Here is a 17,952-nt window from a genome sequence, read left to right on the forward strand (position 1 = left end):
GAAAATCTTTAACACTCTTTGCTCTGTGGTGAGATTATCATTATCATCCTGAGAAGTTACTTCATCACCAAACCTATTTTCTATCAATGGAATGAGAAATGTGTCCAAAATGTCAGTGTACACCTGTGCATTGACTGTTGAGGTCTCCCCTGGTCCTTCACCTGACATGCAAGCCCATATCATAACTGAGTGGGGAAATTTGATTGTTTTCTTCAGACAGTCATCTTTTACATTTTGCATTGGAAGGGCACTAGACAAAATTTCCAGCATCATCTCCATGGCCAATGCAGATTCGTGATTCATCACTGAATATCACTTTCATCCAATCATACACACTCCATGATTGCTTCTCTTCAGCCCGCTGTGACCTTGTTTTCTTCTGTCTAGGTGTTAGTGCTGGTTTCGTTTGGCTTTTCTGTACGTACATCCCATTTCATTCAGCTGATTTCTTACAGTTCTCTCACAAACACTGACTCCAGTTTCCTCCCATTTTGTTTTTCATTTGTTTTGTTGTACATTTCTTGTTTGCTAGGCATATTGCTTTGCATTTTCTATCCTGACGCTTTGACTTCTTCATTGATCTACCGTATTATTTATTTTTTTTTCTTTTATAACCTTCCCATATTATTTATACTTGCACTACATTTTAGACACAGCTGACGGAACAACCAACATCTTTTGAGGCACTCCATGTCAGATTTCCTTCTTGAAGGAGTTTTATAATCCTTTCCATTGTTTCCATTGACAACTCTGTTGTTGGGGCCATGCTTCCTTTCAATTAACCAAGTCCGACAACTTGTTACGGTCTGTAAGCAAACTAATTTGCATTTAAGACTTGAGCTGGTATTTGTAAATTGCATTCTTAAAACAGGGTGATTCCATAATTTAAAAAAAAAATAAATTTCTTTCTCTACTTGATTTGCGGGGGAAAAATACGCCATTTATTAAAATAATTTCATATAACTTGTTTGAGGCATGTTTAAAAAAAGCTGGAATGTTCAGCTATTAAACAAGACTTGTTTTGTCTCATATCTGTTATTTGTTCATTTGTTACGAAGTTAAAAAGCCCGGTGAGCATCCTCTAAGCGTGGTGATTCCAACCTTATTCTTTTTTTTCTGCAGCTGAGATTTTGTACCCACAGTGAACTTCAGTAGCTGCTTTATTCTGTACATACTGTGAACCTGAGCTCAATAAACGAGTGAGCGATGAATGAATGAACAAATGAGTAAATCCCAACAGACACCGTGTGCAGAGTAAACATGTCGCACACCACATCCAATAAGCACCCATTTGAGTCAGTGTGACCTTCATACCTTCATATCTGACTGTCTGCTCATCCTGACAGTAAAATCCACCCACTCCTGTAATTTTTTGTTTGTTTGTTTGGTCTCGCAGGATCCCAGTCCTGTTTTTAATTGCTTCAAAATACAGAGTGTCTGAAAGGTCAGGAGCCAATGAGAGTAAAACTACATGTAGTATATTATATGCTCTACATGTTCACCTTAACACCCTTGTATAATGTTTTTGCAGATTTTGCTCAATATATTCCTATCGGTTCCTGAATTTTCGGACACCCCATAGTTTAATAAGACGCACAGGTTTTATTTAGCATATTTATTGCACTGATTTATTTTCATCTTTAGCAGTGTAGCTTAAAGAAGCGTTGAAGCTGGAAGTGCAATTAGCGTATGGCTAAATGGAAAAGATGACTACGACTAATTTATTTATTTATTTAGGTGAATGTATTGTATGTATAGATCATGCGGCCCTAACGAGACGTAATATGTCATTTTGACACAGATCTATACGTTTGATTGAATATAGATTTATGTATATTCTACATATAAGATAAAAGCTTGAGTTTTGTTTGTGAGTAAAAAAATAAAATAAAATCAACACAAATAAGTGTGACTGTATGATCTGAGGCATTCTCATCCATCCCTATGTGAAAAGGAATGACGGAAGTGTTTTGTGTGTTTGTACTTTAGTACTTGACTGTGCTCTTGTTTCTGGTCGTTCAGGTTCAATGGTGCCGTTCTCCATGCGTGTGCTGCATGCTGAGCTGCCTCAGTACTTAAACAAGCCCCAGGAGTGTCTGGACCGCTTGCACAGCATGAGAAGCATCTGTCAGAAAGTGAGTGAGTCCAGAACTTTCCGATCACAATGTGAGTGCTGTAATTATCCTGCTCTGAAACCAGTGTGCTCTGTGAACAGATCCTGGCTAACCTGGAGGAAGGACTGGCTGAGGACGGGAGCATGATGACTCTCACACCAGAAAACAGACAAGGTACTGCATTCAGACGAGCGCGCCGCCAAGTATGACATCATCTGTTAAATGCGCTTTTAGCCTTTTATATGTTTTACAGGTTAGCGAAGATATTACATTGTGTTGTATGAGGCCTAAGTAAAAATTTGAATGTTCAGTTATCCACGTGAGGCAGTACTAATTGGAATACATGTACAGTGAGACCAAATTTGAAATCTGATTCGTTTTTTTCCCCCCTTTTCAAATCGGAAATGATTAGAATTTAGAAATATTTAAAACAAAGAAAGTAAATGTTCAATATCTTGAGTTAGGTCCCTATTTAAGTGTAAGCAAATTTGTGATATTGACTTGTTAACCGCTTTATTAAAAGGTCAGATTTTCCAGTTGCTTGATCTCTTCTGTTGAAGCATGTAATCAGACTTGGATGGATTTGATCTAGAATGGATCCTAACTTGTGGAACTTGCACACACTCGTGTCCATGCCATCTCGAGTACACACCGTCATTTAAAGGGACATATACTAATACTAAGAAACTAAAAAAATTCATGTAAATATTTAAAAGATTTTACTTTTCACTTAAGTTGTTGTCCATAATATAATTTGTAATGAAAATTGTATTAAATTAGAAAAGAATGCAAAATGGAAGCATGTTCACTTCTGGTCAGACTTTTGAACTCCACGTAAGATTTTATTTATTTATTTTTTATTTTATTTTTTTCTTCTTCTTCTTCTTTCAGATTAGTGTAAATATTTAATGGTTTTTTTCCAGCTTTTGCTCCATTTTGAAGAGGGTGTCGTTATCACAGGTTTGTTTGCAGTCGGTAGATAAATCACTTTATTTTTCATCATTCATTTGTCTTGAGTAAGCGCTTTATCCCGATCAGGGTCGCGGTGGATCCAGAGCCTATCCGGAGAACACTAGGCACGAGGCGAGAATACACCCTTGATGTCCTTTTGTATCGCAAGTCCATTGCAGGGCTCCATGCTTACACATGTTCACACCTACGGGAAATTTAGCACAGCCAATCCACCTAGCAGCTTGTGTTTGGGAGGAGGGAGGAAACAGTAACCTTCTTTAATTATCATTATTATATTTTTATACATAATTATGCAATTTAGCCAAGTCGAAGCTGCTTGCTTATATACTGTACAGGAATCATTCTATTTTTATGGCTCGCATTCACCTGCCCTCACTGCTCCTTACTTCATGAAGGCTTTCACCACAACCATTCCTTTCCCTGACACTTACTATATGCATAGCATTTCTAAACTGCTGCATATCACAACAGTGTGTGTCAGAAAATATTCTTCACGTTGAAACATACGCTTTGCCACATTTTGATCCTGCAGTTGTGAATCTTCTAGCAGTTTATTTTATTAACACTTGTTTCCCTGAAGATACAAGGAAGGATAGAAGAAGGATCCTGTTATTGTATGCTTCATCGAAGCTCAGAACAGCTTGGAAATTAAAAAATAAATAAATTACAATGAACTCGAATGAAACATTACATAATTTAATGAAGAGGAATTGGAAATATGTAGGTAAGTGTGGATTAACTAAAATGCCAGGATTATAGTATGGAGCATCAGTCTGAGGTGTTTGTTCCTGGTTCGGTTCCGTATCAGGGCACAAAGCTGACACCTCTATAAATCCCGCCTCTCGCACCCAGAGTTTTGGTGTCGGCCGTGGCGAATAGAGACAAATGTGTGTATACGCAGTGCGCATGGAGTGGACTGGAGTGTGTGATGCCAGCTCCCACATGGACAGCTCAGTTGTCCTTCCCTCCTCCTTTACATCCCTGCCATCACATCACCTGTGTTCCTGCTGAAGAGTGTATTAGCCTTCTTGTCAGACACACTCGTGTCTCTAGAGAAGCTGCCGAGCGCTGACAGCCCAGTAGCTTCATGCCATTTCTCTCCCATCTGCTGCCCTCAACCTTACTCCTGAGCTTGGAATAAAGTATGGCAGCTCAGCACTAATGCTGGCCTCTCAGAACATGACCAGTAGCCCTCTGGTCAGAGTCGGCGGTTAAAGATCTAAGTGCAAAGCCCTGGTAAACAATTTATAAACACAATGACGAGAAAGCAGATTGGACAAGCACACAGTGAGGTTATGATTTCGAATCATTTTGGTGGTTTTGTTATATTTCCTGTTAAGCCTAGTAGGATAGAGTCAGTGTGTGAGATTGTACGAGCTGACAACCAGTCACTGTAAATGTTGGCTCGTGTAATACAGATAAAAATCAGCAGTTATTTCAAGTCCATTTGAGAGCAAACCTCTATCTATTTATAAGTGTAAGGGATGTACGATTATAGCTCTACTAATTCACAATGTCTGGGCATATTTATATTTTATTCTGCCACAGCGCTGTTTAATACCTGATTCTGATTGAGAATCTGAGAGACGTTCTGAGATGTGCAATTATTTTTCAGTAAATGCACAGCTGAAGTAGTTCCAGTCAAGTCTTGACCGCATTACAGTTCCATATCACTCCACATTACATTTTCCAGAAATAAGTAAGTAATAATTGTCGACGGGCAGTGGAATTATTAGAAAAACAACGCACACCCGAGGTGGTAATGCGGCCACGAGGCGAGGCGGAGGCTTGAGGCGTTGATGTGCAGTTATTAGAGAGAGAGAGAGAGAGAGAGAGAGAGCATGTGTGATTGCAGTAATGAGACAGAAAAGCCTGTGACAAGTATCAATATTTATTTATTTATTCGTTATATTTTCTACAGTAATAAAAAATGAAAAACCCTGTGAATAAGTAGGCTTACCCGATATTTATTTGTTCTATTTTTATATTATCAGCATGAAACGAAAACAAACAAACTGTGAATGCTCTCTCTCACTCTCTCTCACTCTCACTCTCTCTCTCTCTCTCTCTCTCTCTCTCTCTCTCTCTCTCTCTCTCTCCAGTAACTGCATATCAATGGCTCAGGCCTCCATTACTAGCTCTAAAATGACGTTTTGGAATTAGCAATGGAGGCTTGAGATGGGATGCATAATAAATTAGTTCCACACACAAGAGCGTTTTAAGGACAAAAAAATCAAATGCCTTGAAAAAAAACACCTGAGCAATGTCTTGAGGTTTGGTAACTGTGGTATAAGCGGAATAATTGACTCCAGTCCATTGAATTATTAGAGAATATTATTACTATTTTCTACTAATTTAACGGCCTTTCATCAATTATTCCTTACTTTAACTCTTCGGAAATTAAAAAAAAAATGTGAATTACAATTGACATTTTTTCTTCCATTTTGTTAAACTTCCAATCAATTCTTTTTTTTTTTTTTTTTCATTAAAGCATTATCAGACCAAACACCGCTGAAAATGCAATTCACTGAAAGGGAAAGGACGTGGCACGTGACAGATGCATATTTGTTTCTGGTAGTGGTTGCTTTCCCGTCACGTCGACTGAATTTGACCTGTGAATTCATGGACCCCCGTCTTCTGAACCAATAGAAAACAGCTGTGGTTTTTTTGCTCAAACAAATGGACGAGTTGGTGATTAAGTAACGGTAACGTCTGAATTTTGCCTCGTTGTTTTCTTACTGTTGCTTTGGCACATGTCTAAAAAAAAAATATATATATATATATATATCCCCGTTCCGTATCATCCACCAGCATACACACGGTTTTTGTATATGTCCTCTTTGCCTGCTAGGATGTTGGCACCTATGTACACAGATGCTGAGATTATGCCTCACACACTGTTGTGAGTGAGAATAGTATTAGGACTATGATTTTTAATAAATTTGTCAATTATTGTTTCTATTATTATTTTACATATATGTTCATTCATTCATTTTTTTAACAAATTATCCAATGAGCATTATTTGTACTGACCGAGGAAGCATCATCTATCATCCAGAAAAGCTTATTAGCAACACGATCTCTGTTCTTTCTTTCATCTTGTGCAGCTTTTCTCATTTCAGCTGTACAGATAGCAGTGTAAGATGGTAGCCTCGTTTCTCTGTATCTCACGCTAGTCTTTTGATGTCACCAGATGCTGTGTAGCTGCAGCTCTCTGTTGATGAACACGAGCAGAAAGCTGCAACACGCGCGCGCACACGCACACAGAGAGAGAAATTATAAGAGAACAGACACGCTCACTGATGGTGCCCACAGTCAGCCGGAGGGAGGAATGAATGTTACTGTCGCAGTGTCTTTCCCTCCTTCAACATAATTCCCTCTTGCTGACGAATAATTGATGGTTTGGACAGGGGAAAGGATGTGATGCTGGGGTGGGGGGGGATTGGTGTGCAATTGGTTAGCCTGTTTTCTCAGTCTCTCTCTCTCTCTCTCTCTCTCTCTCTCTCTCTCTGTTTTTATCTCTTTCTTTCCCAGCCTCTATTCAGCTGTGGAGGTCACGTCTGTGCCGGGTGATGTACTCCATGGCAAACTGTCTGCTAATGATGAAGGTATGTGGGCGGTAAGAGAGAGCTGCTGCAGAGACGCACTACCGTAGTTCCGCTTATATGTGCGCCACATAGCCACGTGGATGGATAACATGAATAAAAAAGATCATTTTGTCATAGGCAAGACATTTGCTCGTTTACTTGTAATCTTACTAAAGAATGCTCACATGCCAACATCTGGTACCACGTAAGCCTAGTGCACGCTGACGCACTAAAGAGCAAACGAAACGACATGAAAAGACGGCAATCTGAAAGTATTGAACAATTAATGACGGCAGTCAAAGCACAGATTGTAAACTATGCTCTGGGAAAATATCAAGAGGAGCTACTACAGCAGCTTTCGAAAATACAAGTAAGCTGATCAAACATCATGGTGTTTTAATGAGTGTGCAGAGCAGTATCAGTGAACGTGGTCACTAAAAATGAGTACAAGGGGCTGCGAATTGTGGCATGGAGCAGGGATGTGAGTGTTCAGTGAAATTCGCTTATGCGAGCACTGAGCACCGAGACATGCGCCATGGCCTACATGGTGCCCGGGAGTCAATTCATTGAACCATGCACTCCTTTTTAATGACTCACTCTCCGATACTGCTCTACGTTCTCACGCTGTCTGTTAAAGTCCCCGTGAAGTGCCTCGATACGCTCGCCATTATTCGATATGTTGGCATAATTTCCACTGATGCAGGAAGTCAGGGTAGGACATATCAAGTGGACCCTCCCCTTTTTTTAAACGGCCAATAGCGTTTAGCTTGGACCAAGCCGTACCCGGTGGGGGTTCAATTGAACGAATTCAAGCCATTTCCTTCTTAACCAACTTACAGCTGGAAAACACACATGTTCGTACAGCCAGATACACATTTATGACAAATGCATGCTGGTATGATTTCAATGGCTCAGCAGCAGCAACTTCAGCAAGGTGGTATTATAACGGACGTCGGACACCTCAGATTCTAGAGAGCATTTGATTGGACAGAAAAGCTAATGAGAAGCTGAAGTGCCGAACGATATCAATATTGACGATCCGTATTGGTGGAAGAGAGAGACCGTATCTTCTAAAGTTGAATTTTGTCACTGTTTCGGAGCACGCTAGCTTATAGATAAGCTTAAGGCTAACACGTTCATACTAAAAGCCACAAAACATCAATTTTGACTTCATGGGTACTTTAAATATAGCGTTTTAGTGCCATAATATCTTGAACGCAAGAACGTGACCGCATGACCAATATGAACAACAATATAAATCAAATGTTCTGTGATTCCCCTGACTGATTAACACTAATAAGCTTACTCATTTCGGTATCAACATCAATATCAGTTTTTTTTTGTTTTTGTTTTTTAAAAAGGGTCATTGATGCAGTCCTACATTTGCTCCATAGTTCAGGTTTAATTAGGCTTAAAATAGCTGTATGGGATATGACACACGTATGACAGATGAATTTTCCATTGATCATATCCTGAGGCTATGTGCATCATCACAACAATCTTTATTAGTGATGATTATTCAAGTCGGATGCAAAAAATATATATATATATATATTTGGCAAAGGATATAGACACATTTCCACATGTTCACTCTGTTTACCTGTCTAGCTCCCATAGGTCCCTCTTATTGGGGGCGAAGCTTAGGAGGGAACACTGAAAAGAAGAGCTGTATTTGTTTGGATATTGAGTTTTAAAATATTCAAGCTTCAGTTAACTTTCCCAAAAATCATCGACTACACCTTTTAAGTATTGAAAATTCTCCTAAGTTGCAATTAATTAAAATGCTTAAAGGCTTATATTGCTGTATAAGGCTTAAAATGTCTTAAGATATTTTAACTTTGTCTTCTTGTAATTCTTCACAACTATGTGAAGCTTGGGATTGTTTCGGTTTGTTTGCTTCCTTTTATTTATATTATGCAATTTGTTCTGGAATGTGCTTGGCCACTTCAGATTTGACAAAAGGTGTCTCTTTAAGTGCAGCGGGTTAGACAGAGGTCTGATATATCAAGGATTTTACTTGTACCTTTATCTCCCCCTATCTATGCTGTAATAAAAGGCATTTTGTTTGTTTGCTTGACCCGGTTGACCGCTATCCACAGTCCCACTGTCTAGACATGAGCTTTCAGTAGGATAATGGGTCACAAGCAAAGGGCATTTACTCAAGCAATGCCTTATTCGTCCAATCCGAAAAGTGACCGCCGTTCTCAGGACTGCTAGCTCAGTAAGATTCTGAAAATGCAGGCTTGTTTTCAGGTGGAGAAATGCCCCCAAAACGATGTCTGTTAAAACCGGGTCTGTGTGTTACTCTTAGCTTATTTCCTCTATCGGAAGAGTGAACACTGCTGTGCTACAGTGCCATCTGCTGGCTGACGATATATTCTACAATTCTGCGACTTGCACGTAATGCTTCGTGTTCGCTGCCTTCTATCTCTCATACGTTTTCTCCTCACACACGCAGGACTATGTGCTGGCTGTTGAAACGTATCTCTCCATCATCCAGTATGAGCCACAGCAGAGAGTGCAGCTGTTGAGCGGAATAGGACGCATCTTCCTACAGGTGAGATTAGGCAAAACATCTGCCAACTCTGCAAGGCTTCCCTGGTCATTTAAGCTATGAGCATTGATTATAAGACATTAAGACTTACCTGCACAGGCACTAGGTTGATTTGATGATAGTACTACTTTGACCTGGCATATCCGTAATTATACCACAGCACTGTTGAGTTCTCAAGCCTGATTACTCAGAAGGTGTTCATTAATTTTCTATAACAGGAGCTCAGACCGAACAGCAAATCACAGATTTATATTAATGCGCTCATTGTAATACGTTATCGTTGACAACTCATTTACAGGAACTTGGCAAATGCTCCGTATAACCTATGACTAACAGTAAACAGATAACCAAAAACAGAGAAAACTTTTAATCTTTCATAGGGTGATGTTTCAGGCAAGGAGACATTTATTCCAGTGTCCGTGCTTTGTTAAATAAGTACGTTTTCAACATCTGGAAAGTGAACAGTGGGCGTTTCAGTGTATTGAGTTTGAGAGGGAGAAAAAATAGAGGGGGGGTGAGGTAGCGAGTAATCACACAGTCCCTCCAGGAATTTACAATCGCAGAAATGAACGCAAAATCTTAGGAGGAGCTTGCAATTTTACATGAGTAAACGGCTAAAAGGTCTCATTTACCAGCAAACATCACTGCGAAAGACAATTTCATGCAATTGCAATTTTGCCAATTCAAGTAGGTTTCTGCCAAAAATTAAAAAAAGCACAAAAAACTTCACAAATTTCATCGGAAATTTAGCAAAAAGTCGTAGCAATAGCGAGAATTTTTGGCCTTGACAATCAGGAAAAAAAAAAAAACTCCTGAAATCCTGTATGGATTGATTAGAGCTGACGTGATGACCTGTCTTCCTTTAATTAATCATAAACGATGTAACTTCAGATCAGGATGCATCTCACAATCTCCCGTCATCGATTATTTCTCTATAACGACATGTTGCAAATCAATCTATCCCTTTCTAATTGGGTGATGATAATAGATAACACAATTCTTGTAGGTTGTTTCCTTGTGATTTATTACAAAAAACGTTGTGAATGTTATACGCTAGAAAAAGCTGCGAATGTTATAAGAGCTCAACGTGTGCTTTGGCATTCGGAATATGTTCTGATTGATGTGATTCTCATATCTGTGAACTCGATGTGATTTTGATTATATTCCAAGATTGGAGACATCAAAACTGCAGAGAAGTATTTCCAGGAAGTAGAGAAAGCCGATCAGGAAAAAGGACAAGGACCAATGATTGACACCGCTATTTTAATGAACAGGTGATGCAGCATTACAAAGACTGTGACTATTTTGTGTCTTTCAGACTTGTTCACATTTGTTTATTCATCTTCTTTTTGCTTTTTCTTTTAAGGGCATTTGTGTACCTGAGCCAGAATAATTATGCAGACGCCCACTCGTGTTTCTCCAGCGTCTTGAAAATTGATCCCAACAATCCTGTGGTAAATACTGCAGATTATCTGTTATTATCAGAACAGACTTCTGACTGATATTGATTTTTTTTTTCTTTTTCCTTTTTCTTCTTTTTTTTCCCCAAGGCTTCACTGAAGAAAACTTTTGTGTCTTTATTGTTAAACTGCCACATTGTCAGAAACGAGCACACACTGTGACAGTAATGTGAAGAAGCACTCTAACAGAAACAGCCTTGCGCTATTGTGTTAGTCTGTGCTCGTCTGCGCACCCTGAATAAAGTACGCAGGACTGGTTTGAATGTTTATAGATGAGATCATTAAAGCCTTTGTTCAAATTTTACAAGGTTTTTTCGTTTTGTTTTGTTTTTTTGCCTTTCAGGGAACCTTTTAAAGAAAGCTGTTGAATATTTCTATATAGAAATAATACATCAATGTGAAGAACTTGGTTAGTAAGTGTAGTCAACCTTTTGTGTCCCAAGTATTCTGAGTTATTCTGACCTAGCGGGTGTTGCTTAATCAATCAAAAACTGTTGTGTGTGACTGCAGTCAGAATCCATATATATATATATATATATATATATATATATATATATATATATATATATATATATATGTATGTATGTATGTATGTATATAAATATAATTTTTTTTTTTTTAATCCAGCTCATACCAAATTCATAATTTTCAAGAATCATGTATACAGTGGTTACTCTAGTAAGAATTCCTGCTTGTGGTCAACCTTCAGACTAAAAAATATGACCATGAGTGCGGACAAGTGAAAGGGAGGATGAAGGAAGCCAAGTTGTGTGTTTAGTTATATATTTTTAATCCTACATTCCACTTTCTAATTTGCTTCTGCAGGCGAACAACAACGCGGCAGTGTGCTTACTTTATTTGGGCCGCCTAAAGGAGTCCCTGGGTCAGCTGGAGAGCCTGGTGCAGCAGGACCCTGCGTTCTACCTGCATGAGAGCGTGCTCTTCAACCTGACCACCATGTACGAGCTGGAATCGTCACGCAGCACACAGAAGAAACAGGCTCTGCTGGAGGCCGTGGCCGGGCGCGAGGGCGACAGCTTCAACGCACAGTGCCTCAAACTGGTGTAAACGATAACCAACCAGGAGTGCATTAGATCACTGGTTCACTGCTTCATGATGTGACATGAGCTCGTTTAACAAAGCTGAAAATGCCACTGGTCTATTATACATACAGGGTTTTTGTTTGTTGTTTTGTGAAAAATTTGTGTGTCACCAAATTCAAAGCTGACCTGAAACGACCTGTGTATTCACACTAAGGTATGTGATGCATTTGAAACTCTTAAACCAATGTTTCTATGCCATCAGGATGCAGGAGAATGTAAATAGAGAGAGAATATAAAATCAGATTAAAAAATAAATAAATAAAAACATGTAAATATTTAGCTTGTGTAAAGGAGATAAAGGCTGACTGCGTGGTATACTTTGCTTGTATTTTTCTCATTTGTTAGTCGCTTTGGATAAAAGCGTCTGCTAAGTGAATAAATGTAAATGTATACAGCATTACAGAAATTACAGTCTGGACACAGTTCTCAAAAAGTAAAGAAATAAAAAATTGTTGGGGTGGACAACTCTGTAGCCAAGGTGGCAGATTTCGTCGTATCTGGGCCATCCGTTTTGTTTTCTTATTCGTAGCGGACAACTGTGTTCAACAACCAGAAAAAAGAAACAAACTTAACTCCTTATTGATTTTCATAACACAAGTTTTCATTTTTTGAAAAGAATGCGCTTTATGGTGGTGCGCTTCACCTCAATGCTATAACTAATAGCACAAGCGACTCATTCCAGATCCCACCGCCTGCTGCATTTTACACATCATCTGAGGTATAGGATCTGAAGGAGAAAAATGTATAGTATGTGGAAATATTGATGAAACTGAGCAAAGCTATTACACTCCTGCTAGGACAACCGTTACTTCGCAGTTAAACATATTGGGAGAAATTCAATACACTAGCTAGACACGAAGGAAAGACTGTTTGTTTTTTGGGGTTTTTTGCCCTCTTTTCTCCATAATACTCTTGGCCAATTCCCACCCACCAACCAGCTCTCCCTTATTATATGTCATCTACCAACCAAGGAGGATGAAGGCTAGCACGTGCTTCGTCTGAGACACGTGAAGCCAGCCATCTCCACCATTTCAAACTGCTGCTCATGCTGTAGTACAGGGCAGCGTAACACACTCAGAGGAAAGCGCTGTCTTCCCTCTTCCACATACATGAGCTCACCGATGCCTGTGATTGGTTAGTGTCACTGTGATTGACAAGCAAGAGAGAGAATGCAAACCCTCCCACACAGAGAGTAAGGCCAATTTTACTCCCTTGATGGCATCATTGTGATTTGAAACTTGTGCTCTCCGTATGATCGGGCAGATGCTTTTCTGTTGCGCCAGCAACATTAAAACGTTTTCGGAAGAGGATTAGGACTTAGACACGTCAAGTCGTCCTTTCCCGGGGAATTCGTACATGTTCATTTCCCTACTTAACTTTCATTGTGATATGTTATTACATTACATTACATTACATTACATTAGCTGATACGTTCGGACTAGTCAGTTAGGTTTCTGGGCAACTTAAGAATGGGACATGGACAGTACGAAGTTCGCTGTATTTGTTGAGTTCATATGAAGATGATCTTTGCGCTGTAGTACTTCTGAGAAACTGCCACGAAAAAATTTTATTAGCTTGCAACTGGTCTGTTAACATACAATATATAAACCTGAATTTGAGTGTGTATTGTGTGCACTGCGTGTCACTCGATGTACTGTACATTTTCTTTTACGAATCTAAATAAACCCCAGCTGATTTTGAAGTACTCACCTGCGAATCATAGCACTGTGAGTGAGTGTGAGAGTGAGAGTGAGTGTGAGAGTGAGTGTGAGTGTGAGTGTGAGTGTGAGAGTGAGTGTGAGAGTGAGTGTGAGAGTGAGTGTGAGTGTGAGAGTGAGTGTGAGAGTGAGTGTGAGAGTGAGTGTGAGAGTGAGTGTGAGAGTGAGTGTGAGAGTGAGTGTGAGAGTGAGTGTGAGAGAGTGAGAGTGAGAATGAGTGTGAGTGAGAGAGTGAGTGTGAGTGAGAGAGTGAGTGAGTGTGAGTTATGCCGTGTGTGAAACAGCACAGAGTCGTTAACAAAAGACCTGTGCAGTGCTCCATGCCAGAATAATACAATACAGAGATAAACCTCTGCAATTTTTCACAATAATTGGATCGGAACACTACATGCAGTAAGCAAGCGTACAGTAGTTTCATCTACACCTCAGTATAATAATATTTCCTGCTTCTGATAGTAACCGTGCTAATTCTAGCTTGAATTATCTCAGCAAAATCTCAGCAACTCAATGCTGAGATTTAATACTTAATAAAAATAACATAAAAAATCAAGGCACCATGAATATTGTGGTGTTGAAATAGCTTCAGGATTGACAAGATTGCAAAAATATATTTGTATGTTTTGTAGGCTACCATATTTTTCCACACTACATTAATTAAATAATTTCTATTACTCCATATCAATTGAGTTCTATTTAGAAACTGATAACCGTTAATCTCCCGATCTCGATCCTACTCAGGAGCACTTGAGTGAATCCACATACTTTCTGCGAATTTCAAAGTGATCAGCTGGTCGGTTGTAGGCCTTCCACACCGGCTCGCCTACGAACAGCCTCATGGCTTTAGTGTAGTTCTGAAAATAAAGGGGGAAAACAAGCAATGGTTCATTTTACTCAGTATCTTGACTTTCTAAGATGAATGAAATTCTGAAATACGCATTACGTGCTTCAGGGGAAAGATCTTACAGTCTCGTCCATCGTGAATCGATGATAAATTCCAGCTGGCAGTGTGATCATGTCTCCCTTTCTCATTGCAATTCGGATCCAGCGGTCATTTTTGTCTCGAACGTCGAAGTACGCTCTTCCGTCCAGGATGTAACGGATCTCGTCGTCGAGGTGCAGATGTTCCTCATAGAAGGTTTTTAACTGGAAAACATCCAAACATGTATGGATAAAACATGCACAGGGTCATTTTAATGGCTCTAGATTTGGATTGACCTACTTTATCCTCGTAGTCAGGCAGTTTATCCGGGTGAACGTCGATGATGTCCATGTAGGAGTAACCTTTTTCTTCTCGGATCTTCTGCAACTCGGGGTCATGTTCATAGATATCAGCATTTAACTGAAAACAGAAACAAAAGGTGTGTACTTGGAAGTTCCTTTTTCTTCAGTACTGAAGGTAGTCTGAATAATTTGAATTACAACTCTGAGAGCACGGTGGCTTAGCTCCTCTGGGGTTGGGGGTTCGAATCCCGCCTCCGCCCTGCGTGCATGGAGTTTGCATGTTTGCCCCGTGCTTCAGGGGTTTCCTCCCCCAGTCCAGAGACATGCGTTTAGGCTGTTTGGCATTTCCAAATTGTCCATAGTGTGTGAATGGGTGCATGAATATGTGTGCAATTGTGCCTTGTGATGGATTAGAACCGCACCTTGTGCCCTGATTCCCCTGGGATCGGTTCCAGGCTACCCTGTGACCCTGTGTAGAATAAGCGGGATGGATGGATGGAATTACAGCTCTGTTTTAGAAATGGAAGATTTTGGATGCATTATTATTCTACACTGATGACTATCATGACAGCATAGACCCGGCTTGTAGGAAAAGGTGCTACGTGTTTTGCTGTAGCAAAGGCTTAAAAGAATTTTAATCTCTGACACAAGCTACTTGTTACTTTCAAGATATGGGGCATTGAAATATGTCATTTTAAAAGCACAGCTTAGCTTCCAGTATATAGTACTGGGTTTATGCTGAAGATCAGTTAATTAAGATCTTCAACTCGCGCAATAATTCACATTATACACAAAATATTGCCATTACCCCTACAGTCTATATGAGCAATAGATATTTTCCACCTAAAAAGCACAATTTGTTTGAAAAAAATTGAAAATGTTTGCACGTTCATTGAATAGAATATATTTACTGTAATTGCACAAGTATAATAAAATTTGCTTTGCAAATCTCAGCTGTATATGGGGGGGAAAAGTCCTCCATACACAAGTATGGAAGTAGCAATAAAACTATGGGTTTGTAGAGAGAATAGTGCAGCAGCTCATTAGAGGTATTCATGGACAGTCGCTCAGTGAAACAGGACAGTTGAAGATTGGAAAGAAAAAAACAGATCCAAACAAACCCAACAGATTTCTGTTCTTGGCTGATAAGAGAGGTCTTCTGCTATCATTGCCTGTCCGTCTCAAGATTTAATGTGTTCTGAGATGCTTTTCTGCTCTCCACAGTAAAAAAAAAAAAAAAAAAGAGTGGTTATTTGAGTTACTATAGACTTCCTGTCAGCCCGAACCAAAATGTCAGGTTTGCCCCACTGTGAAGCGTTTGAAGGCAAATCGGTGAAATTTTCACTATACTTTAGTTACTTTCTTTTGTAGTTTCGAAAAAGGTTTCTTAATTTGTTGAAGGTTTCAGTTTAATGTTGAGGTTTTTTTTCATCGTTTTATTAGATCAGGCCGGTCCGGTGAGCAGAAGGGATCAGGATCACTCGGTTTACTCTGATTATATACATATATTATATTACCTGCCAACCTTTGTGTCAGAGCTCCACAATTTAACAGCAGAACTCACTAGTACAACTTGTACAAGGCGGCGAGTTGGATTCTGCAGGGCTGCACAGCTTGTATTATTATATTATTATTATTAGTAGTAGTAGTATTATCATTACACCTTTTAGTACTCTTAAACCAAAAATGGCGGAAATGCTCATTTTCCTGTTTTTTTTGTTTGTTTGTTTATTTGTTTGTTTTTTTTAAGGCTACATGAAATCATTTATCACGATTTTTTTTAAACGATAAGTCGTGAGTAGGAAAAAGCTCAAGCCTAGTTCTGATCAAATTTTCTCTCATTCCGAGTGTCGTCAGAATATCTTCATATGCAAATGACGTTTACGACGTATTGAATATGCAGGCTAGTCGACGTCACCTGGTGATTTATTTCTAACGACTTTCTTTTTGAGATTCTCCCTGAAAAGTGCCTGCAACACTACTGATCCCAGAACAGTTTAACGCACCTTCCAGTACCAAACCCCGACGTCCTGGAGCTCCTGTAGACTCACTGGATGATTGGGGTGTAATTTATGAGGCAGTCTCTTATCTTCCGTGGACTCGTCCATGTACCAAGCCTCCAGGACGGACATGATGAAGAACACTACTTAATCCTAACCAGAGATCATAAACCCGAACCGATTCTTCTATTGAGTTTTAACCACGCGTGTAGCATAATCACAGATGGCTAGCACTTTTCAAAATAAAAGCCGTTTCTTTTTACCACGTTTTATAAACTACCGAATACAGAGTATAGGCGTTTAATGCAAAAAAAACAAAACAAAACAACTCCTCTTACAGCAGGATTCTAAAAGCATAAGACGTTGCATAAGAAGTTATTTTATATATATATATATATATATATATATATATATATATATATATATATATATATATATATATATTCAGTGTTATATTCATACGGCCTCTTTTATTTGTGGGAAGTGATTTCAAAGTATGCTGGCTAATTTTAATATATCAATTATATCAGATTATATGGACGCAGCTTTAATCTATTTATGATGGAACTAGATTATATCTGAATGTGTTTATTGCTCTGAGTGCATGGATGGGACAAACGAGAGTAATGTGCATACAGGTTAAACATTCATTCATCTTCAGTAACTACTTTATGGTAAGGGTTGTTGTTGTGGAGCCGGAGCTTATCCCGGGAACACTGAGCACATTGTGGGAATACACCCTGGATGAGACACCGGTCCGTCTCACGGCACCATGCACACACACTCACATATACACGAGCGGTCAAAAGTTTAGACACACTCATTCTTTATTTATCCTTTTTCCACATTTTAGAATAATAATAAAGTCATCAAAACTCTGGAGTAATACAAATTGAACTATGGGAATTATGTTGTGATAAAAAAAAAAAATCCAAAATAAATTTTAAAAAATAATAATAATATTTTATCATCTTCAAAGTAGACACAATTTTTGCCTAGAATTTCCAGAAATGTATTCTTGGCATTTCCTCAACAGATCTTGAGGAATCTCCCTGAGATGCTTTTTAAACAGTATTAAAGTTCTCACCTACGCTGGGCAGTTTTTGGCTACTTTTTAGAATATTTCGCTCCGAGTCGTCCGTTTAAAAAAAAATTGTTTTCTAAATAAAATGTTAGTTTTCTATTGAAAGAAATGAATATGTTGGCACAATTATATTTTTGTA

At 39.0% G+C, this 17,952-nt stretch overlaps 2 protein-coding genes across 5 annotated transcripts in view; one reads left to right on the forward strand and one right to left on the reverse strand.

Annotated features, from left to right (window-relative positions):
- The window catches only part of trappc12 (trafficking protein particle complex subunit 12), a 36,212-nt gene extending 22,720 nt beyond the window's left edge, over positions 1-13,492 (forward strand). For both annotated transcript variants that reach the window (XM_017476248.3, XM_017476249.3), the window contains exons 6-12: positions 2,023-2,135; positions 2,216-2,288; positions 6,621-6,694; positions 9,132-9,230; positions 10,398-10,501; positions 10,594-10,681; positions 11,513-13,492. In XM_017476248.3, the coding sequence (XP_017331737.2) occupies positions 2,023-2,135; positions 2,216-2,288; positions 6,621-6,694; positions 9,132-9,230; positions 10,398-10,501; positions 10,594-10,681; positions 11,513-11,755 (794 nt within the window). In that variant the 3' untranslated portion in view covers positions 11,756-13,492. The remainder of the gene's footprint in view (positions 1-2,022; positions 2,136-2,215; positions 2,289-6,620; positions 6,695-9,131; positions 9,231-10,397; positions 10,502-10,593; positions 10,682-11,512) is intronic.
- adi1 (acireductone dioxygenase 1) lies at positions 12,097-16,969 on the reverse strand. 3 transcript variants are annotated; one of them, XM_047157802.1, is made up of 6 exons: positions 16,736-16,969; positions 15,152-15,238; positions 14,728-14,847; positions 14,472-14,651; positions 14,271-14,359; positions 12,097-12,517 (listed from the first exon to the last, which is right to left on the reverse strand). In XM_047157802.1, the coding sequence occupies exons 1-6, from the start codon at positions 16,859-16,861 to the stop codon at positions 12,493-12,495; spliced, it is 627 nt and encodes a 208-aa protein (XP_047013758.1). In that variant the 5' UTR covers positions 16,862-16,969; the 3' UTR covers positions 12,097-12,492. The 3 variants fall into 3 exon arrangements, with proteins under 3 accessions (XP_047013758.1, XP_047013757.1, XP_017331742.1); XM_047157801.2 differs by lacking the exon at positions 12,097-12,517 and having other exon boundaries at positions 12,721-14,359; positions 16,736-16,968; XM_017476253.3 differs by lacking the exons at positions 12,097-12,517; positions 15,152-15,238 and having other exon boundaries at positions 12,721-14,359; positions 16,736-16,964.
- Positions 16,970-17,952: the final 983 nt, after the last annotated feature.

Source organism: Ictalurus punctatus, chromosome 9, assembly GCF_001660625.3.
Source record: "Ictalurus punctatus breed USDA103 chromosome 9, Coco_2.0, whole genome shotgun sequence".
NCBI classification, from domain to species: domain Eukaryota; kingdom Metazoa; phylum Chordata; class Actinopteri; order Siluriformes; family Ictaluridae; genus Ictalurus; species Ictalurus punctatus.

Bases quoted from the DNA above. Each gene is read 5' to 3' on its own strand.
- adi1 (XM_047157801.2), bottom strand. From the start codon at position 16,861: ATGTCCGTCCTGGAGGCTTGGTACATGGACGAGTCCACGGAAGATAAG. The intron at 14,652-14,727 runs GTAGGTCAATCC...GATGTTTTCCAG, and splicing joins TGCCTGACTACGAGGATAAA to TTAAAAACCTTCTATGAGGA. The intron at 14,360-14,471 runs GTAAGATCTTTC...CTTTATTTTCAG, and splicing joins GATTCACGATGGACGAGACT to AACTACACTAAAGCCATGAG.